This window comes from Aythya ferina (assembly GCF_964211825.1).
Source record: "Aythya ferina genome assembly, chromosome: 23".
Classification (NCBI taxonomy): Eukaryota; Metazoa; Chordata; class Aves; order Anseriformes; family Anatidae; genus Aythya; species Aythya ferina.
The window spans coordinates 7,238,033-7,258,662 of NC_140321.1; the positions used below are offsets into that span (position 1 = coordinate 7,238,033).

The window sequence follows — 20,630 nt, forward strand, 5'->3', positions numbered from 1 at the left end:
ACGCAAAGCATTAAAATACTCGCTCGGAGGTGGTTCCAGTCTCTTCCCGGGCCCTGGGGGATTTATTTCAGCTCTTACTTCAGGGCCTGTTTTAGAACTTAGTATCGGCTTGCAAAGAAAACCAAAAAAAAAACCCCGGAGGATTTCCCCCGCCCCAGTGGCGCTGAGGGAAGGGCCCAGCCCTGCGCGGTGGGGGCAGCGGTGCCATTTCTGCCTCTGCAGAACGGGACCTTTGTGTCTGCTCCTGCTGGCAGCCCGCCCTCGCCCGCACGCCTCTGCACCTCCAGCCCTGCTGTGAGCCACAGCAGCTGCCCGGCGGAGCCGGAGGTGTCCCCGTGCGCCGCCCTGGGCCCTGGCTCCCTGCCTGGACCCCGACCTCGGCCGTCGGGGGCAGTGAGGGGCCGGCCGGACGCGCGTTTGAGCGGCTCGCGGCAGCGCTGCCCCTTCCCCGGCGTGCCCCGCGCTGTCGGAGGCGCAGGCTGCCTGCCAGCCCCTAATCAGGTGAAGAGCAGACCTTTCATTTTCCGAGGCAGGAAGCACTCAGCCACCAGTGGGGCCTCCTGCCTCTGATCTCGGCGAGCGCCCTGGATTTAACGAGCGTCCGGCTGCGGGCGCCCCCAGCGCAGGCAGCAGCAGGCCCGGCCCGACCCAGCCCATAGCGAGGAGCCCGCAGCTGAGACCCAGCTCCCAGGCACAAAGCATCCACAGCACCCATGGGGCCAGCTCCAGCTCCCCAGGCGCTGCCGCATCCCCCTCACCCCCTGCCCCAGCCAGAGCCGTGGTGCCGGGGCCCCGCTCGCAGCTTCCCGTGGCCATCGATTGGCCCCGCGCCTCCCCGGGGAGCCGCAGCCCTCTTACGTTCAATTAAGTGGACGTTACTCCTTCCAACTCTAGTGATTAATACGGGTTTAATTGCTGCTGCTGCTGGGGCAGGGCAGGCATTTCCCCGCACCGCTGGGTATGGGCCATGCGAGGAGCCCGGGTTTCAATGGGCTGCATAGTTTCGCAGCCCTAAGTGCTGGCAGGCGCTGGCAGAGCGGCCAAACACCACCCAAAACCTCCCTGCTGCTCCCTGCTCCGTCCCCCACCCTGCGAATGCTGGAACCTTCTGTGCCAGAAAGCACCGTCCTCCTCGGGACAGTTCTGACCCCGCCGCTGTCACCGCACAGACAGGGTTTGGGTGGGTCCCTCCACAGGAGCTTGTGGCCTTCCAGCAAGGCCAAACCAAGCATGAAGTGCTGTCCTTGCCATCTTCAGCCAGTCACCAGAACCAGTGCCAGAGCTTTGAAAACCCATCCGTAAGCGCAAAGTGCCAGAGTCTGCTCAATGTCCAAGAACCGAAGGAAAGGGCACTTACCCGCCCCACAGGTGAGCCTGGTGCCGGGGCAGCTGCAGCGCACGCTTCCCGTTCAAGCAGGAATTTGGAGCACTTCAAACGGGTCCCAAATCAGCGCTGCTCTTCTGGCCTCCAGGAGCCTCCTTGACTCGGGCCTCTAGACACTGAGCTCCTCTGTGAGGCCTCTCTTCAGCTGGAGGTCACAGTGAGGCAGAAGCTGCCGCCGGCTGCTCCGAACCTCCCGTCGCTGCCGACACCTAGATCAGAGCCAGCGGCCACCTTGGGCTGCATCAGAGCTACCCCTGCTCAGCACCAACCGCGACTGCAGGCTAACTTCCCTCCGTGACCTGCTCTACACCTCGTCACTGATCTCACGCACAAAGAGCTGGAGGAAGGAGCAAGGTAGAGAAGAAAAAAATCAGGATTATAAATCTAAAATTTTATTGAGACAAAAAACTGACGGAGCTTGGTATGAAGTTAAAATCCAAACACGTACTTTACATTTAAACAACGTTTTCACAGAAACCTAAACACATGCTTTTAAAAAAAGGTTTGTACAATGCAAGTCTAGATACATACCACCCTACGAGGAGGTGCCAGGAGTCTGGTGGGGCTCATGACTCCAGACATTAAATAGTTCAGTATTTGTAATAAATTGGATTAAAAAAAAAAAAAAACAACCCTCAGAAGATTCAGGGTAACTCATCTGGCACCAGCACCAACGTCTGGCTTCCTACAATCACTTGGTATGGGAGAACGTGGAATTGATTTTCCTTGTGCTGCTGTTGGTTTCCTCTCTCCCCCATGCGATAAAACTGCAGGGTTCCCCATGCTGCTGGCTGGACGCTCAAATTAAGGTGAGAAAAGGAACAAGTAGTCAGAAGTCTCTCTCCCCCCGATTTTGAGAAATAGCACCTTGTAATGGAAAGAAGGGTAGAAAGGCTTTTAAGAGGTTAAAAATCCCTTCCTACCCCGCACCCCCCCTGCCCCCCACATACAATGCATGTGTCAGGAACTGGCAGTTCTGCTTCAGGACAATACGAATCACAAGTTTGCATTTTCACAAGTCTCCCCTCTCCCCCCTCCCCCCCTAAAAACTGCTTCCAGGGCTTTGAGGACCTTGGCTCCAGAGCTTTGGACATTCACAGTTTCAGTCTCGTGTCAGTGTCCCTGTCTCCCTAGTTCTGTCATCAATACTGGGCTCTTTTTTTTTTTTTTTCTTTTTTTTTTTTTTCCTGTTTTTCTTTTTTTGAACTCAGGTTCTAAAAAAGATCTGGAAATGATCTGGAACATTGTCACCAGACCTCATCTCCCTCCCTCCCCAATTAAACAAGAGACCGATTTCCCCACATCCCTCCCCCCAGCCCCCCCAAACCGATACACCAGTAAATAGCAAAAGAACAAAAAAAAAAAAAAAAAAAAATCTACACACATGCTACGCCGTAAAAATGCAGAGTTAACACTATTGGGAAGAAGGCTGTGGGTTGCTGAGATGGTCTTTGAAGAACAAGCAGTATCCGTCTGCACTCCCTCTCCCCAGCCCACCCACCCCCAGTGCCAGTCCTCCATGGAAGGGGCTTTGCCTCCTCTCCCACGAGCCGCAGAATGGACAGCCTGGAAAAAAACATCTGCACCCGCACCCCCCGCCCTTCCCTCCCCCCCAGTGAGCCGGGCTGCTTGGAATCTGTACGCAGCATGAAGCCGCACAAAGCCGTTGAGCAGCTGCAGGGCACAGAAACCATACTGGTCTCTTCAAAGGGCATCTTCTCCAGCCATCTCTACGCTCCCGACCGAGCAGAGCTGCGTTCTCTCCCTCCTGCTCAAACCCACAGTTCAGATCTTTACACAGAGGCTGGCCAGAGCGGGCGCCAGGGGTTAGTTCTTGTCCTCTTTCTTGTCATCGTCCTCCGAGGGGTAGGAATGCCATGTCAACCTCTCCTCATAGAACGAGATCACCACCTGGGGGCACTTGATGTTGGCTTCCTTGGCGGGGACCAGGTCGGCCTCGTCAGAGTTCTTCCTACAGGCCAGAGCAGAGGTGCAAGTTAGGGGGCTGCCGAGGAGAGGAGGCAGAAACGGAGACCGGAGAACATCAAGAAGCAGCTGGAAAACCGAGCGGTGCCTGGGCCGCTCGGGGGATCCCGGCAAACCCTTCCTGAGCGGCTCTGGAGCCAGAAGCAGCACTGAGCCTGGGCTCTGCGTCGTCAGGCACGGGGACAGCAGCCGAATCGCAGCCCTGCCCCGGCCGCTCCGTGCTCCTGAGGCACCACAAGAGGCGGCGGCTCCCCTGGCTCCCACCTGCGCCAGCGCCAAGCCCAGCTCCACGACGGCCGATGGGGATGCGGTCATCGACACGGCTCTCCTGGGGCGCAGCCGTCCGAGCTGCGGCCCGCACCACGACACCGAGCCCCTCTCTCGCCCCAAGCTCGCGCCTGCTGCGGGGGACATCTTAAGAGCCGCGCAACCCCGAGGGCCCTACCTGCTCGCTTCACATCCACGTTAGCCTCAGCGCAGAGGGTCACCTCAGGCAGCAGCGCCATCGCAAGAGATCTCATGCCAGGTAGCAGGGACTCCCCAGGCGCAGGTCCTTCCCTCTCTGGCACAGAATAAGTGAAGAAATGACAGACACCAAGACACACTCACCACTTCATCAGGAACATCAGCTCCCCGCTGGAGTCCGTGGCACCGATGATCCGTTCCGGCTCAAAGCCCCGGGCGAAGCCTCGCGGTTTCTCCGACTGCAAGAGACGAGTTCCCACTTGTAGCACCGAGGGGCGGCAGCCACAGCCCTGCTCCAGCTCAGGGACGCACCACGGGCTGCTCACAAAGGCGCCGAGCTTCGGGCTGCATGGACTAAGGGCAGCGGGGCGCCGAGCAGACAATGTGGGTGCAACTGCGCTCAGCTGAGCTGCCCCGGGATGGAGCGCCCTGCTCACACTGCAGAGATCGGATTGCCCAGGCCTGGCCACTCAAACCCGGGCTGGCCACGATCCAGCAGCTCCTGGGATGCAGAGGAGGCTGCACGGCCTTGTCCCAGGCAGCTACGAGCGCCCTGCAAGGCTCTCTGCTTCGCCTCGTTCCCTCTCCTGAAGGGGCAACCCTGCCTCCCGCTTCATCCCCTGTGCAGATGTTCCAGAGCAGCTGCGGCTCCAGGCTTTTTTGGTTCAAGAACTGGCCTCTCAGTGCTAGCACCAGCTCTGGGTTCTCTCAGAGGTCTGGCCTAGAGAACAGTTTCCCCTCTGTGCAGAGCTGGGGAGCCGAGCACAGACACCCCACCCCGTCTCACCTCCTCCTTCTTCTTCTTTGGTTTGCTCTCTTCCCCCTTATCCTCCGTGTCAGATTCTGCTTTGCGTTTGCTCCCCTCGGACTTCTCGCTCTCATGGGCGGTTTTCTGGGACTGAAGGAACTCAGCGATGAGGTCTGGGCAGTCAAGGTTCTCCTCCGGCTCCCATGTGTTATCCTCACTGCAACCACAGACAACGGCTTCGGTTTACACACAGGGACCACACACAAAGCCCCGGACACCAGGGCGAGCAGAAACGCGGAGGGAAGCAGCAGGACGATGGTGTCCTCGCCCCACGGAACAGGGCAGGGATGCCAGGGGCCAGGGCAGGTATTTCCCTTCTCAGGAAGGGAGAAGCAGCTCATTTCACCCAGCCGCTTGTTTCACGCTCCGTTGAAGGGGTGGAAGCCCCACTAGGCTGTGCTCACAGCACCCTGATTCCAGCTCAGGCCGTTTAGCACTGCCTTTTTGTTACTGTACGTATAATTCTGACTGCTCTTGGCCTGGCAGCTCCATTTTACAGACGAGGAGGCCCGGGGAGATGGAGCCAGCTGCTCGGAGAGCTCCAGGAGCTGACAGCACAGCTGCTCACAGCAGCACAGCCCAACGCCCGCCCCGCAGCCACTTACTCGGAGAAGCCTTTCCACTTCAGCAGGTATTCCACCTTGCCCTTCACCACCCGCCGGTCCAGGACCTTCTCCACCACATATTCCTCCTCCTCTTCCTCTAAGACCTCTTCCACTTTCTTCTTGTTCTGTTTTTTTCCCATTGTGCTGGCCAGTTTTTCGGCTTGTGGGCGACGCTGCTGGAAGGGGAGAGGACGAGACGGGGCTGTCAGGGTCGGGCGGGCACAGACCCAGCACAGCACCCAGCTGTGCTCGGAGGGGAGAGGCGCCCACATGGCAGGCAACGCGCTCGGTGATGGGCCAGGAGGGCCCTGCCCCGCGGGGACAATCGGGGACCTCCAGCAGGAGCTGCTGCCTTCACGCGGTGCCTCCTGACGCAGCGTTGGCCCTCCCGTGTCCCCCGCACCTTCCTTCACCCCCAGCACCCTGCCCGACTCTCCCCGTGCCCCGTCGGGCGCTGTCCTCGTTTCCCACACACCCCTCACACCCCAGCGCTGCCCCCAGGTCTCCAGAAGCGAGGCAGCCCCCCTGTCAGCTGCCCCCCGCCCTGCTGAGCCCCCCCTGTCTCTTCCCTCTGTGCCCCTCAGCTCTCTGCCCTTCCCTCAGCTCAGGCAAACCCCGCAGAGCCACGCCGCAGCTCGCTGCTGACATTAATTAGGGGTTAATGAACGGTTGATCCCCGTTAAACACAAGGCACAGCCCCTGGTCCTGAGCTCCCCTCGTTCCTTCCTCTGGGGGTTCAGGTACACGCACGCGAGGAGACCCACCTCGCTCACCGCCCCTGAAGGTGATTTTTTCCCAGCCCCCTCCTTGTCTTTGAGCTGTTTCACAGCCAGCACGGGGACAGCCCCCGGCACCCTGGGCACCCCAGGACGCTCCTCGGGCTCGGGAGGAGCACGGAGCCCCCCACCTGCAGCCCCAGCAGCAGCTTCTGCTCCACGCCGAGCAAGGCGCACCGATTCGGACCGCCCCGAGGGCCAGGAGGCTGCATAAATTTTGCATAAAACCTACACAAATCGGGGCTATTTCACCAGGCACGACACGAACACTGCGGGTTTGCACCGGCTGAGGGAGAAGCCGGATTTCGGGCAGTCCCAGCTCTGGGGGTGCAGCCGTCGGAGCTGCTCCAGGGGGAGGCTCAGCAGGGAGCTGCTGGCTGAGGCCCCCCCAAGAGCTGGGAGGGAGCGGGGCCCAGAGCACCCTGCCCCTGCTCCCGGTGACCAAGTTTTCCTGCCCGGTCCCTCGGGGGAAAAGCAAACGCTGCCGGCAGGCACCGGGCCGGGGCCGTGCAGGGGCTGCAGGGGCTCTCCCCTCCCGAGGCCCCCTCCGGGCCGTGGCGGGGCCGGGTGCGGCGGGGCCCAAACAATGCGGAGCCAACGCCAGCGCCTAATCCCCAGGCCGGAGCCAGCGCTGCCGCAGGAAGCCGGGGTCGGGTTTCACTCTGGAATTCCTCCGGCGGCTCCTTCCTCCCCTCCTGGCAGCTCCTTCCTCCCCTGTCCTCCCCGCTCCGTGGCCGAGGAGGCTCCTCGTGGCAGCCCTGTCCCGGCAGGGTTTGTGGGGCACCGGGCACCTTCCCGAAAATGCCCAGCACCGGGCCCAGCTGCAGCCAGGGGGGAGGCACCGGGGCCAGAGGCAGCAAGAGGGGCAGGCAGGGGAAGGGAGAAGCAGAGGGGCTCAGAGCAGTGCAGGCACAAACTGTGCCAAGGAGCCACCGCTTACTGCGGGGAGGGCAGGGAAGATGCAGACGTGAGGGCAGGAGCCCTGGGGAAGTCCTCCCGGAGGGAGGCAGGGACAGACTGCGGGGGGCTGCCCACAGCGGCCAGGCCACGAGCACACGGCAGCTCCGGGCCCGCTCTGTGCAGCACGGGCTGGGCCTGGCCCTGTTCCTATGTCCCAATCCTGGCCCTATTCCTATGTCCTGCTCTTGGTCCTGTTCCTATGTCCCGCTCCTGCTCCTGCCCCACTGGCCGTGCTCCTGGCCCTGCTCCCGCAGCAGCCCCAGGGCCAGCAGCCAGGAGGGTGCCGGGGGGGGTGTGAGGGCTGCAGCCCCTCGCGGTGCCAGCCCCGGTTCCAGCCGTGGAGGCGCAGTGGGGCGAGCTGTGGCCCTGCCCGTCGCTGCACGGCCAGGAGCGTGACCCAGGGACTCCAGCCCCAGCGAGGTGAGGGCTTCGCGCTGCCTCCACCCACGAAGCACCCGGGCTCTGCCCTCGCCCCAGCCCAGGGCTGCCTTTGTGGAGCCCTTGACAAGGGTTTCAGCCTTATGCCAGCGGGATCAGCCAAACCCAGAGCCCCAAACCCACCTCAGTAAGACCACGCCGCAGCCACCCGGAGTGCCGGCCAGCGCCTGCTCCCCGGAGAACGCAGCAGAGCCCGGACAGACCCCAGGGGCTGGGGAAGGCAGCGCAGGGAGGGCCGGCCACAGGTGGGCTCCTGGCCCCGGAGCTCCTAAAGAGCGCCTCGAGCTGGCACCGAGCTCCTCACGGAGGTGCAGGACTGGGCCGTGGCCCTGCCTGGGCCGTCTGAACAGGGCAGGCAGCTCCTCTTGGCTCCGGGACCGCTCACGCCTAAAGAATTTGGGGGTGGATCCTGGGCCCAAAAGGGACCTTGCGAGCAGCACGCTGCTTCCCGGAATTCAGCTCCAGAAGGCTGATCTCTGCTCCTGCCCTAAACCTTTCCCTTTGCCTCTGCTGCTTCTTACCTAACGCCCAAGGCACAGCTGAAACCCTTCGTGAAGAGGAAAACAGAGGAGGGAAAGCTCGGAAGAATGACTTCTTGGTCTGTGGCTAGGAGGAAAAGGATCCGGGACACACCTAAGCCACTTGAAAAGAATTCAAACTGCAGCGGAGGGCCAGGAAGGAGGAGGCCCAGCACCGAGGTGCACGCAGCAGCCTGCTCGGGACAGGAGCAGCGGGCAGGGGAGCGAGGGGCAGAGCTGAGAGCACGTCCCTGGGCTCAGGTCCCCTGGGGCACCACATCCAGGCGGCACCACGGCCCCCGGCCCCGCAGCGATGCTGTGAGGGGGGTGAGGAGCTGCCCGGCACCGTTAGCTCAGGGGAGACCCCGGCACAGGGAGCGCGGGGACCCAGAGGCTCGGTCAGAGCCCAGAGCAGCTCCGCGAGCCGCATCTCACGGGGCTAACGGCACAGCTCGGCTTTAACGGGTCTGGAACCTGAAACGTTTCCTCCTCCTGCCCGCCTCTGCCTGGCCGAGGGGCTCTCCTCTCTCTGAGGGCTTCCGAGCTCGCCAAGCGCATCCCGCACACGCCGGGGACGGCAGCGGGGAGCGGCGCACGGAGCCCCAGAACTGACGGCAGCAGCAAAACATCGCGGGGGGGCTGAGCCAAAGCCCGGAGCCTCCGAGCGGGGCCCAAAGCGCCCAAAAGCCGCAAGCACCGGGCACAGCCACGGCACCGCCGGGCAGACCCGGCCCGGGGGGGGAACCGGGGCAAAGCTCGGGGGGGTTGGGGGGGGCTGCGGGGCTCCGCCGGGCTCCAGCGCGGGGCGCCCGGGCCTGGGGCGGCCCCAAACCCGCCGGGGGCTGCCGGGGGCCGTTGGCCGGGCCCAGCCCCGCCGGTACCGGGGCCTCGGGGCCGCCCCCAGCGCTGCCCCCGGCCCCCCCCCGGGGTCTCGGAAGCCCCGGGACGGAGCCGCCGCCCCCAGCCCCGGGGCCGCTCCCCCCGGGCCCCCCCCGGGTCCTCCCAGCCCCCGATCCCCCCCCCCGGCCCCTCCCCCCCCTCCACAGCCCCAACCCCGGCCCCAGCCCCCCGGGGGCCCCTCGGGGCTCCCCCCCCGTCCCCGCCGCCCCCCCCGTCCCGGTGCCGCCCCCCCCGCTCCCCCCCCGCCCCCCTCGCACCTCGCCCAGCGCCGCCGACGGCTCCGAGGAAGCGGCTGCGGGCGGCGGGGGGGGGCCGGGGGGGGCCGGGCCGGGGCCTGGCGCGCGCCGTCCGCCTCCGCCGAACAAAAGAGCCCGGCCAGCCCCGCTGCCCGCCGCGCGCACCGCGCCTGCGCCGCGACCCGCGCCCGCCGCGGGGCACGCTGGGGGCTGTAGTCCCCGCCGCCGGGCGGGACGGGAGGAGCCGAAGCGCCGCGGGGCGCCGCGGGAGTTGTAGTCCGCCGCCGCCGCCCGCCCGCCGCGCCGCGGGACTCTCCGCCCCGCCGCCGTGCGCGGAGACGGGCGGCCGGCACCGGGAGGGGCGCGGAGAAGCGCGGCGGGGCCCCGCGGGGCGGCCGCCGGTGGCCGGAGGGTGCGGGCCGCGCCCCGGTGCCTGAGGTGCGGACTACAACTCCCATCACACCCTGCGCCGGAAGGGGAAACGCTGCCCTGGCTATAAGGCCGCCGCGCCGCCGTGCGGCTTAAAGGGGCCGCGTCCTGCGCGAGGAGGTGAGGGGGGGGGGGCGGGGGCAGCTCGGTAGGGCTGGGCCGGGCCCCGGAGCCCCAGGTGGGGACGCGGGGAGGGCCCGGCCCAGCCCCGGTGCCCCCAGCCCCGGTGCGGCCTCGTCGGGTCCCCCCCACCCGGCAGCGGGAGCCGGGCCCGGCCCGACGGGGGCTGCGCGGGGGGGCCCTGGGGGGGCCTCGTCCCCGCGGGGCCGCAGCTCCCCGGGGGCTGCCGCAGCCCCGGCAATTGGGGGGGGCGGGGGCTGGGCCCCGGGAGCTGCCGCTGTGGGACGGGGCCGTGGGAGCCCTCGGGAGGGCCCGAAGCCGGGCGCGGGGCCTCGCCTGACTCAGTTCCCTGTCCCCGTGCAGATGATTCCCGCTGGTCTCTGGCTCTAGGATGTTGGAGGGCCCGGAGGAGGTAAGGGGCCTTCGGGCCCGGCTTGGGCAGCCCCGGGCTGAGCACCACGGCGAGGGGCGCTGAGCGCTGGGCAGGGCCGAGGGGCAGCTGGTGCCGAGGGCGGAAAGGGCCGGGGGCAGGACAAGCAGCACGGGGCGGGGGGCACCGACCCCCACGAGGGGGGCGATGCTGGGGCAGCCTCTGGGTGCTCAGGCAGCGTTTGTGCCGCAGGAGCTGACCACGGTGCGCGTCCAAGACCCCCGGGTGCAGAACGAAGGCTCCTGGAACTCCTACGTGGATTATAAAATCTTCCTCCACGTAAGCTGTGACTGCTGCAGGGGGGTGGGGTGGGGTGGGGTGGGCTGCACAGCTCGGTCGTGCCGGGTCAAGGCTCGGGAGCAGAGCTGCCAGGCCCCGTGTGGTGGTGCTGAGCGGGGACGGGAGGAGCAGGGCCCTGCCTGCCCCAGGGGAGCCCTCACCCAGCCCCTCCCTGCCTCTGCGGCAGCCCCGCGTGGTTGGAGATCGGCTTCTCACGTCTTCAGCACTCCCCGAGTGCTGCGAGGGGATCCGTAGCCACTGAGCTCAGGGGTTTGAGCGGCTGAGACCCTGCCCCAGCCTGCCTTGCCCTCAGGATTATTTCGTGCTTTTGTTCCTGTTTTTGCAGACCAACAGCAAGGCCTTTACTGCCAAGACCTCATGTGTGCGGCGCCGGTACCGTGAGTTTGTGTGGCTGCGGCGGCAGCTCCAGAAGAATGCTGGCCTGGTGTAAGCCGTGGGCTCCCTGTTCCCCTCCCTGGTTCCATGGACCTTGGGGGGGCTTTCCCCGGACACAGACATGGGACCCTGCAGCCCTGGCCTCCAGCTGCTGCCAGCCGTGTCCCATCTCCGTGCTCTGACCCTGAGCTGCGGCACCTTTCTTCCTGCAGGCCTGTCCCAGAGCTGCCTGGGAAATCCGCCTTCTTTGTGGGCAGCACGGATGAATTTATCGAGAAGCGGAGACAGGGGCTGCAGCAGTTCCTGGAAAAGTGAGTGAGGATCCTGCACACACCTCTGTGAGGGCTGGGCAGGGCAGAGCAGGGGATGCTGCTGGCCGTGAGGCGGAGCCGTGGGGGTCACCCTGACGATGTCGGGCGTGCGAGCCGTCAGGCAGGCTTGGTGTGCTCCCCGGGGCCGCCCTCGCTCACCTTGCCCTCTCCTCGCGCAGGGTCGTGCAGAACGTGGTGCTGCTCTCGGACAGCCGGCTGCACCTCTTCCTGCAGAGCCAGCTCTCGGTGCCCGAGATAGAGGCGTGCGTGCAGGGCCGGGGCACGCAGACGGTGACGGACGCCATCCTGCACTACGCCATGTCCAACTGTGGCTGGGCGCAGGAGGAGGAGAGCCGCCCCGCGCTGCTGCCGGGGGGGGCCCTGCGCGGCAGGTAACGGGCAGGGGAGGGAGAGGCCGAGCTGAGGGCACGCAGCGGGGCAGAACCTGGGTCCCATGCGGTGCCTGGAGCTGCTTTGTGCTGGCCTGAGCAGACCTGGTGCCTGGCAGCGCTGAGAGGCAGCTGGGGACTTGCTGCCTGCACCTCCCCTCGCCTGCAGGGCCGGCTGCAGCCCGGCTCGGAACGGTCGCTGCCCGTGCAGGGGTTCCCCTGGTAGGGAACAGCCCCTGCTGTGACATGAGGAGCTGCCAGGCTTTGCAGAGCCCCCTGGGTGCTTCTGAGCTGCCTGTCCCGACCTTGCTGCAGTCCTGTAAGCTGGGCACGTGTTCCCGAGTGGGCCATGGGGACGAGTCGGGCACCTCCCGGGGGGCTGCCCCCACACAGAGGTGCTGTGGGGCCCCTCGGATGAGGCACCCGGCAAGCAGGAAGCTTTGGGCTCCTGCACCAAACCTGCGGATCCTCAAACAGGGAGAGAGAGGGGGCTGCGGCATGAGAGCCCTTCCTAAACAGAGCACTTCTGGTTCAAGGGAGGGGTTTGGGGGAGGGCAGCAGCCCAGGCTACCTGTGGGTGTGCGTGGCTCCGTGCGGCCGCCTGCACCCCGCTGCGGGGAGGGGAAGCTGCCGGGGCTGTGCCACGGGGCTGGGGGGAGCAGCCGGCGCCCTGCCCCTTCCCCAGGTCCCCGCGCTCTGACCTTTCTCCCCGTGCTCTCCTTTCAGCCGTGCCAGCCTGGGGGGCCCGCAGGGGCCCGGCTGCCTGGAGCCCCTCCCGCACTGGAGCGACTTTGGCATGGACGAGAGCCGCTTGGACAGCCCGGCTGAGCCGGCCGAGCCCTTGGGCGGACCGCAGGAGGGGCAGTGAAGGGCTCTAGCGACCTCGCCTGCCTTCCCCGGGACCTGCAGCCCTCGCTGGAGGAGGGCCCGCCGGCTGAGCCGGAGGGATGGCCGGGCTGGGACCGGGGCTGCACTGGGAACGCGGCCTGGTCCTGGCTCTGTGGGGTCTGGGGCTCCTGGGCTCTCTCCCTGCTGCCTCTCAGCTGTCCTCGATGTCCCAGGCAGCGTGTTCGTGTGGCTTTTCTCTTCTGAGAGGAGATCTAGTGATTAGTGAAACCTCTGTTTGTTGTTCCCACGGCCTTTGCTCTCTGCATGGAGCAGCAGCAGCTCAGGCAGGCTGCAGTGGCAGCAGGGCCCGAGGTTCCGGGCAGGTCCCTGGCCCAGGGCAGGGGGAGACACGTGGGGAGCCTTGGATGGGTTCATCCCCTGTCCCCTCTGCCTGGACGCTGCATTGCCCTGCTGAGAGCTGCCCCGTGCAGCTCCTGGGGTGCTGCTCTCAGCTGCACAGAGCCCACCCGCGGGCTGCATCCCCTGCCCACACCCGGAGGCTCCTGGCAGTGTTTGCCCCCTGGGCTGCTCACGGCTGGGACAAATGGGGGGCCTTTTGTCTCCCCGAGGTGTTTGCGGGGCCGCCCCTTCCAGCTGGGATCCCGCAGGAGAGCAGAGCTCAGCGCATGGGTTGCCACGCACGGTGGGGAATGGGAGAGACAAGGGGAAGGGACTGGGGGTCTCACAGGCAGGGCACAGTTTGCTGGGGGCAAAGCAGCGTGCAACGGCCTCGGGGTCGGTGTCTGGCAGCGCTTGGGCTCTGCTTACTCCTGCTGCTGCTCCCTGTGCTCTCCTGCACCTTTTCCTCTTATCCTGAGCACTGGTGGAGGCAGAGCCGACGTGCTCTGACTTGAAATAAAACGAAGTAGAAGAGACTTGCTGGTTGCTGGCAGCGTCTGTCCTCGCTGCGTGGGTGGAGGGAGCCAGGCTAATTGGAGCTCGATGGCTTCGGGGCAGAGAGCCGCTGATTGCACCTCGCCTGCCGCGGGGCTGCTGCGCCGAGGGGCCCGACCCTGCCGGGGGCAGCTCAGCCCTGAGCAGCGGGGCCCGAGGGTCTCCGAGCCGGCACAGGGGGAGCTGCGGGGTGGTGGCAGGGGACAGACGGGGGGAAGGGGCTCTGCCGTGGCTCTGGGGCGAGTTCCCTGGTGCTGGGCCTGCCTGGGGGGCTCTGCACCCGCACGGGGAGGGGGCTCCTTGGGGAGGGGGGGGGAGGGCTGGGAGCCCGCCGCGCCGCAGCCGAAATGTCAGGAGAAGTTCATTGCGAAGGCTGCAGCTGCCGGCGCGCCGGAGCGCCGCTGCCATTGGCTGCCCTCCCTCATCCATATTCATGGCTATTCATGAGCGTGCGGCTCCAAATGGCGCAGCTGTGAGGCCAGCTGTGGCCACCGACCCTCTCCTGCGCCCACGCGTGCCCTCGCCCACGCACGGCCCTCGCCCGTGTGCCGCATCCCGCAGCGCTGCTCCCTCGGCAGGGCCGTGTCCTGCCCTGGCTCCCTGCAGCCCCTGAGCGTGGTTTGAGCCAGGAGCTCAGCCCGGCACCGCTGCCCTGCTCGGGGCACCCTCTGCTCGTGCCGTGCCAGGAGCCGGCCCCGGGGCTTCCTTCTGAGGGGGATCGGGGCTGGGGCAGCCGCTGGAGCCAGGGCTCGGTCCTGGCGCCGCGCTGGGGCCTCCTTGTGCTGCAGGGTGCCCATCCTTCCCCCCGGGGACGCAGCTGCTGCCCCAAAGCTGGCTGCGTTTCAGAGCCAGGCGGAAATTATTTTTAGCGGTGTTGATCAGCTTCGCGAAGCTGTCGGGAAAACACTGACTCAGAGGCAGGGCGGGGGGAGCAGGGAGCTGAGCAGCGCTGCCCCCCCCCCCTCCAGGGCCGCTAGGAGCCCCGGGGGCAGCACGCAGAGGGCTCCTTCTCTGCAGAGCCGGGGGGGGCCGGGCCCCTCTGCCACGCTTGAGGCTGGCTCAGCCCCCAGCCTGATGTGGGGTGGACGCCGCTGCCCCTCGGCAGCCTGCCAGGGCACGGGTGGCACCGGTACGGGGCAGGGGCTGCGTGGGTGCCCCTCAAGGTGGGCGCCCCTGCCTGGCACAGGGGAGGGCAGCTGGGCCCCCCCTGGCCATGCCCCCGCAGCCTGGCACGTCCCTCTGCTCCTCGCTGCCTGCCAGGAACAGCCTCGCTGCCTGGACGCGGGCCAGGCTCTCCAGACAGCGCATCCTCAGCTCCCCCCCGGGAGGGCTCTGTCTCAGCTCTGTGCAAACAACCCACGGCATGTGGCCCCCCCCCAGCCCCGGCACAAGCCACAGACTCCGGCTGCGCCCCAGGGTTGGGCTCTGGGAGCGGCCCCGAGCACCCTGCGCCCGGCTCCCCCTCCCCAGGTATCGCGGTGGAGCCAGGGCAGGACGAGGCCTCTGCAGGAGCTGGTGCGGAGCGGGGTGGCCACCACGCTGCAGCAAGAGGAGCGAGCAGGGGCCGGCCTCCAGCACAGCAGCTCCCCTGGGAAGGGCTCTGCAGCCCTGGAGCTGGGCGGCAGGAAGGCGAGGGAAGGGGCTGCTATGCTGCCTCCTGGCCCTGGGGTGGGTGAGGCAGCGCTCGCCCCCTCTCCCCGCCCTGCAGCTCCCCATGCAGTGGCCGTGCTGCCCTTCCCAGCCGAGCTGAGCCCCGGGCAGCCCAAATCTGCCCTTGACAGCCAAGAAATGCCCGGCCAGGAGGTGCCCCTGCCGCTGCGAGCCAGGCCCTGCACAGCTGCCCGCCGAGGAAACGGGTACCAGGCTGTGTCCATCCCTGGCCCTGCAGCCTCACACCGGGGGGGGGGTCTCACAGGGCCCCCCCGGCTGTGCCCGGCTTCCAAACATCCCCACGTCTCTGCTGACGCTGCCCCGGCTGCGTGGGGCTGCGCCCGGGGGGTTCGGGCCCCCCCCGGGAAGCTGCCGAGCGCAGGAGCTTACCACCACCTAGCGGCCCTGCTGCCAAGTGCGGGGCGAGGAGAACGAGCCTGGGCCGGGGGCTGCTGCTGCTGCTCCGAGCTGGGGCTGGGGGCCAGCGGCTGCCCCGGTGCTGCCCGCGCCCAGCTCCGGCTCCGGACCGGTGACAGAGTTGAAACAGGGCCAGAGCAGCCAGGCACGGAGAGGAAAATGGCTTTATTGCGGGCTGCCAGCACCCCCGCACCCCGGAGAGCTCGACCCCATCCCCGTGGGTCTGGGCGGGGGACGCTGGGGGTGCCCTGGGGCTGCAGCGGGTGCCGAGGGCAGAGCAGGGCTCCAGGACCCCGCGTGGGGCCGGGACACTGGGATCTTGGTGCAGCAGGTTCTGGTAGGAGGGGGCGCCTGGGGCTGGGGTCGGTCTGTGCAGGATCCACCTGGATTTGGGGAGGGGGAGAGACGCTGACGGTGGGGAAGAGGCTGCTGAGACACAGCCCAGCCCCGCAGCATCAGCGACCCGCGGACCACCGGGCGAACGTGGAGCTCTCCTGGCCCCGGGGAGGTGCCAGGACTGCTGCCAGCTCACTGCACACCCCTCTGCTGCCCCAGCCCCGCTCTGTGACCCGAGGACACGAACTGCTGGGAGGGACACTTTGCACAGAGCCGTGGGGCAGTGCGAGGTGGGCGCCTGAGGGTCCGTGTGGCAGCGCCCCTGGCACCCCCAGCCCTGCAGCCCCTGGTCACGGTGGGGCTTCCCTGAGCTGTGCCCATGTTTGCTGGCCTCGCGGTCTCACATAAAGCAGAGACCAGAAGATGGAGCCAGACCGTCCTGGAGGCTTGGGCAGAGCAGAGCCCCCTCCTCAGCACCCACCTCCGTGCCCTTCCCTGCAGGTGCACCCTGGGGTGCTGCCTCTCACCTGGGTGCCACGGTCCTCATCACTCCTCCAGGTCGTAGGCGGCCACCAGGTAATCCTTCGGGACGATCCCAACGGTGTTGTTGAGCTCCCCGACCCACCAGCCGTACATGTTGTACTCCTGGGGAGGCACAGCAGAGGGGGGGGGGTTAGTGCCGGGGCAGCGGGCACGGCCCCGTTCCCGTCCTTCGGTAGCTGGATTTACAGAGAGCAGCCCACACCAAGAAAATCCCCCAGACCCACCTCTCCCCTGTAAATCCTGCTGGGCTGCACCTCAGCCCTGTCCTTCCTCCTCCCCTGCTCTCCCCTTTGTGTCCCAGGCCCTTGCCCCCGCAAGCCCCCTGGATGCTGATGGAAAACATGGCGTGGGGGGGGACAGGGGCTACCTCCCCTGCTCCCTCACGTCCCCCGTGCTTTGCCATCTTCTCCAGACAAGCAGGAAAAATCCTGCTGCAAAACCAGAAGAAAAAAACTCGTCCCTTTGCTGCAGCCTGGAACCTGGGCGAGCTCCCCAGGACGCGGGGGCTGGGGCCGCACCCCAGGCGTGAGGAGGAGCCCCCAGCCCCCGCTCCGCCACAGCCCGAACACGATGAGGTATTTTAAAATAATTTCTGCTTTGATGAATTGCCGGGTAGTCCGCGATTGCTCATAATCAAAGGGAGGAAAATGCAAATGAGAGCCAGCCGAGAACTCGCGGCACCAAGCGTTTATTTCACTGCACAGTGCCAAAAAGAATTAAAACAACATTAAACTCCCAGCAATAATGTTTAAGTCCTCGTTTCCAAGTGCCAAATTGCACCACTCTGGATCATACAGATGTTCGTTAATTATGCTAATTTTTATTAAACTATTAAAACGAGGAGTGCACTGGCACAGCAAGGCAGAGCCCAGTGCAGGGTGAACTCTGCTCTCGTCTGGAGGTGCTAATTTACATCTCGCTAACGTGCTGCTGCCTGCTACCGGGGCTGCTGCGTGCCTGGGTTTTGGGGGGGGAGAGGAGAAGGAGGGAGCTCGAGGACGGTTTTACTGGAATCTACCTAATTAGACACTAATGGGGCCTCTGCGCTCGGTACCTGCACGGACCCGGCTGGGGGGGGGAAGCAATTTAGCTGAGACTTTACAGAAGGGACTGGAAACCGCTCATCGGGGAGGTAATTGCTCCAGCGGGGTTGGTGGGCGCTGCGCGTGCAGCACGGCGCCGTGGGGGGGGACCGGGGCCCTCCGCGGGGGGTGCTGCTGGGGGCAGCACCCACAGGCGCTGGGAGCCGTGCCGGGGGCCTCGGGGGGTCCCCAGCACCCAGCCAGGCCATGGCACAGGGCACCGAGCAGTGGCCAGGAGGAAGAGCAGAGCCTTACGCTGCGGCAGGGCTGTGCCGGCTGCTTGCGAGCCCCTCACAGCCCGGCACACGGCAGGGAATGGGGTGCGGGGTCACCCCCCCAGCGCTGACCCACCTCCACAGTGCCCAGGCTGCCCCTTTCCTACCGAGGCACCTGCCCGGCCGTCCTGCACACGCCGTGGTGCCGAGGTTCAGCCCCAAACTCAGGGACTGGCACCAAACCCTCCCCCCGGACCAGCTCTGGGCACCAAAGCTCCCTGCCCCGGTCTCGAGACGCAGCTCCTCTCATCTCACTCCTGCTGCAACTCTCAGATTTACTCCCAGAACGAAGAAAAACCCTCAAAGCACTTTCTGCATTTAATTCCCGAGATCCCTGGTGCCAATCGAACCCAAAAGCAGACGCTCGTTCAGATAATCGCCAACAATCGGGGCTTTTATGGCGGGCTGGTGCACGGGGCTGTAAAAGGATTTATGCTGCTAAGCTCCATCAGCAAGGGAAAAGGAGAAGGGAGGGGGGGAAGAACCAAGACTATAACCACAAAACAAAACAAAAAAAAAACAGCAAAAACCCAGCCCCAAACCACCACCACCTAACCAGAAGGAACAGCAAACCCATGAACAAACCCAGCCCGGGGACATCTCCCGGCCACAGGCAGCCCTGAGCGGATTCCCCGGGGGCAGGGGGCGGGGGAGCCTGGGCAGCGCTTGCAGCCCCCGCTGGATGGAGGCTGCCTTTCATTTCTGGCTTTTCCTGCCGCTTTGTGTTTGTGCTGCCTCGTGTGCTGCAGGCTGGCCACGTCCCTGCTCCGCACGCTGCTGCCACAGAGGGTCAGAGCTGCTGACATCCCAGCCCCAACCCCAAACCCGCTCCCGTCTGGCCGCTACCGCTCGGTTTGTCCCCGTACCTCTGGGAGAGCCAACACTGCCGAGGAGGGGGCAGGCTGAGACCCCAAATGGCTCAGCTGCAGGTTCCCTGCGTCCCCACAGCCCAAGCAGTGACAAGAACGTGGCCAACCGCCCCCTGCCCCCCCCACAGCCCCGTGTAGATGGGCACCCCGTGGGACCCTAAACCCGCAGCCACATCTCTCCAGCAGCACCTGCCCTGCCACACCAGGCTCTTTGGCAAGCTCAAATCATCCCACTGAACACCCCCCGGGCCCCTCGCCGAGGCAGCGTGGGCTCCCTTCCTCTGCCGAGCGCTGCGGGGACAATATTCACTCCCCACGGGTGCTCCCAAGCCCTTCTTGCCACCGCGCTCCTTTGGCAGCCCTCGTAAACAACCCCTTTGGGCTCCAGGAGCACCATTCATCACCCTGCCTCGCACAGAAGATCAATGACGCTTTGATGGATGCCGAAGGAAAAGCCAATCAGTCAGGGACTTATCGGTTTATGATTGCTCGGCCCCATTATTAGTGCTTGTGTGTCATACATTATTGTTAGGAAAATGGAGGAATCTAATTCACAGCGAGGTACGGCGGGCGCGCGAGGGGTCGGCTGACACCGGGGAGTTTTATACCAGGTCAGCTTTACATCGACTCACCTCGAAAACCAGCTCCGAGCCACAGCGAGCTCTGCAACCAGGGGTCTGCCTGTCCGCAGGGACTCAGAGCCCGCGAGGGATGCGGCTGGGAGCGGCCTTCCCTTAGCTGGGCTGGTGCCCAGAGGGGCTTTCACTGGGGCAGAGCGGGTCAGGAGGTGCTCACCCCACGGCCCTCCCCTTACCCCCAGCACATTGGTCTTTTGTAGGGTGAATCCTTTCAGAACCAAATGGTTCCCACCTGCCTCCCGTGGCTCAGCTCCCAGCTGCTGCGAGGAGCTGGGGACGCGCGGCCGGGCCCCGCTCCCTCCCCCGGCCCACGCGCCCCAACCCGGGGGGAGCCGGGGCTGGGAGCAGAGCGGAGCGTGGCGGTTCCCAGCGGGGGGAGCTCGGGCAGGGGGAGCTTTGGCAGGGCATACAGCGGGTTCCCTTGGGACACGTCCCCAGGCCTGCACGGGGAGGCCGGTCTGGGCGCTGCCGTGCAGGATTTGGCCCACCGGCCATTCTCCATCAAACACAAGCACCCAGCCGAGCGAGGCAGCACCAGGGGCTAGGACGCCCTACGACGAGCAAGCCCCGGGGTGGCGGTGGCCGGGCAGACATTGGGAGGTGTGGGGGCAGCCGGCCCCCAGCGGCCGCTGTGCCGGGGGGGCCGCACGGGGCACGCACAGATGGCCACGGCTGGGACCCCGCGCGGCGCGGGCAGGGGGAGCGGCTGGAGCCCCGCCAGCCGCCGGGGCAGGAGGGCCGCGAGCGGAGCGGGGCCGCGGGAGGCAGCGGCGAGTTCAGAGACAATAGCGGCGGCAGGAGCCGCGGCGCTGATGGGATTGGGAGCTGATGTGAAACTGCCGTATTAATATTTATTCCATAAAGCGCGCGGCTCCCAGCTTTGCGCGGCTCCGCCGCGCTCTGACCGCAGTACCAACCCTCAGGCACCGCAAACACAATTTGAAAACAATGTGACGGAAATGTTTAATCTGCTCAGCCCATCTGTGCTGCGTATTTCTCCAGATCTCCCTGAGAGAGGCGCCTTCGAATCTCCACATTGCCTTTAATATTCTCCTAAATCACCTCCCCACTGCACTTCAAGGGCCATTGCTACAATATCACAGGTTCATCGAGAGTGCACGGGAGGAGGGGGGTGCAGGGAGGGGAGGGTGAGGGACGGGGGTGTCGGCTGGGAGATTTTTTATTTTAAAATATTTCCCAGGGATGGTGTTCCTGTGCCCCTCGGACAGGCGAGAGAGAGAGAGGAGGGAGAAACGAGGGGGGAGAATCAGAGCGAAGTTATTGTGCCATTGCTGGGAGGTGATCAGCGAGGCTGTTTAGAAGCAAACGGGCTGGAATAGAGCAAAAATCACTTCCAAAGAATCACTTTTATTAATCTCCTTCCTCAGCCGTCTGCCTGCGCATTCGGCTGCCTCGCTCCTCTCCTGAGTGCCCCCTCCTGCTGCCAGCAGGTGCCCGCGTGAGCCCGGAGGGGGGGCAGCAGGGGACGGGACAGGATGGGATGGGGCAGGATGGGGTGGGGTGGCCCATCCCATCCCATCCCATCCCATCCCATCCCATCCCATCCCATCCCATCCCATCCCATCCCAACCCATCCCATCCCATCCC

General features: G+C 65.7%; 4 protein-coding genes across 8 annotated transcripts in view; 1 reads left to right on the top strand and 3 right to left on the bottom strand.

The window, feature by feature from the left end:
* Nucleotides 1-20,630, bottom strand: part of PRR15L (proline rich 15 like) — a 79,462-nt gene that overhangs the window by 19,970 nt on the left and 38,862 nt on the right. The window lies entirely within an intron of this gene.
* Nucleotides 1,761-9,206, bottom strand: CBX1 (chromobox 1). Of its 2 annotated transcripts, none has more exons than XM_084496766.1 (5): nt 9,098-9,206; nt 5,249-5,424; nt 4,623-4,800; nt 3,980-4,074; nt 1,761-3,356 (listed from the first exon to the last, which is right to left on the bottom strand). In XM_084496766.1, exons 2-5 carry the CDS (start codon nt 5,386-5,388, stop codon nt 3,212-3,214), a joined length of 558 nt encoding a protein of 185 aa, XP_084352892.1. In that variant the 5' UTR covers nt 5,389-5,424; nt 9,098-9,206; the 3' UTR covers nt 1,761-3,211. The 2 variants fall into 2 exon arrangements, with proteins under 2 accessions (XP_084352892.1, XP_084352893.1); XM_084496767.1 differs by having other exon boundaries at nt 5,249-5,421; nt 9,098-9,182.
* Nucleotides 9,535-13,193, top strand: SNX11 (sorting nexin 11). Of its 3 annotated transcripts, none has more exons than XM_084496763.1 (7): nt 9,535-9,625; nt 9,989-10,037; nt 10,248-10,334; nt 10,681-10,781; nt 10,943-11,041; nt 11,221-11,433; nt 12,157-13,193. In XM_084496763.1, the coding sequence occupies exons 2-7, from the start codon at nt 10,017-10,019 to the stop codon at nt 12,296-12,298; spliced, it is 663 nt and encodes a 220-aa protein (XP_084352889.1). In that variant the 5' UTR covers nt 9,535-9,625; nt 9,989-10,016; the 3' UTR covers nt 12,299-13,193. The 3 variants fall into 3 exon arrangements, with proteins under 3 accessions (XP_084352889.1, XP_084352890.1, XP_084352891.1); XM_084496764.1 differs by lacking the exon at nt 9,535-9,625 and adding an exon at nt 9,657-9,683; XM_084496765.1 differs by lacking the exons at nt 9,535-9,625; nt 12,157-13,193 and adding an exon at nt 11,600-12,013 and having other exon boundaries at nt 9,719-10,037.
* SKAP1 (src kinase associated phosphoprotein 1) overlaps nt 15,425-20,630 on the bottom strand; it is a 142,902-nt gene continuing 137,696 nt past the window's right edge. For both annotated transcript variants that reach the window (XM_084496571.1, XM_084496572.1), the window contains exons 12-13: nt 16,143-16,260; nt 15,425-15,662 (exon numbers count right to left, since the gene is read on the bottom strand). In XM_084496571.1, the coding sequence (XP_084352697.1) occupies nt 16,162-16,260 (99 nt within the window). In that variant the 3' untranslated portion in view covers nt 15,425-15,662; nt 16,143-16,161. The remainder of the gene's footprint in view (nt 15,663-16,142; nt 16,261-20,630) is intronic.

Coding starts and splice junctions, on each gene's coding strand:
- CBX1 (XM_084496766.1), bottom strand. CDS start 5,388: ATGGGAAAAAAACAGAACAAGAAGAAAGTGGAAGAGGTCTTAGAGGAA. Junction 4,801..5,248: donor AAGTGGAAAGGCTTCTCCGA/GTAAGTGGCTGC, acceptor CTGTGGTTGCAG/TGAGGATAACACATGGGAGC. Junction 3,357..3,979: donor CTGATGTTCCTGATGAAGTG/GTGAGTGTGTCT, acceptor TCTGGCCTGTAG/GAAGAACTCTGACGAGGCCG.
- SNX11 (XM_084496763.1), top strand. CDS start 10,017: ATGTTGGAGGGCCCGGAGGAG. Junction 10,335..10,680: donor ATTATAAAATCTTCCTCCAC/GTAAGCTGTGAC, acceptor CTGTTTTTGCAG/ACCAACAGCAAGGCCTTTAC. Junction 10,782..10,942: donor CAGAAGAATGCTGGCCTGGT/GTAAGCCGTGGG, acceptor TTCTTCCTGCAG/GCCTGTCCCAGAGCTGCCTG.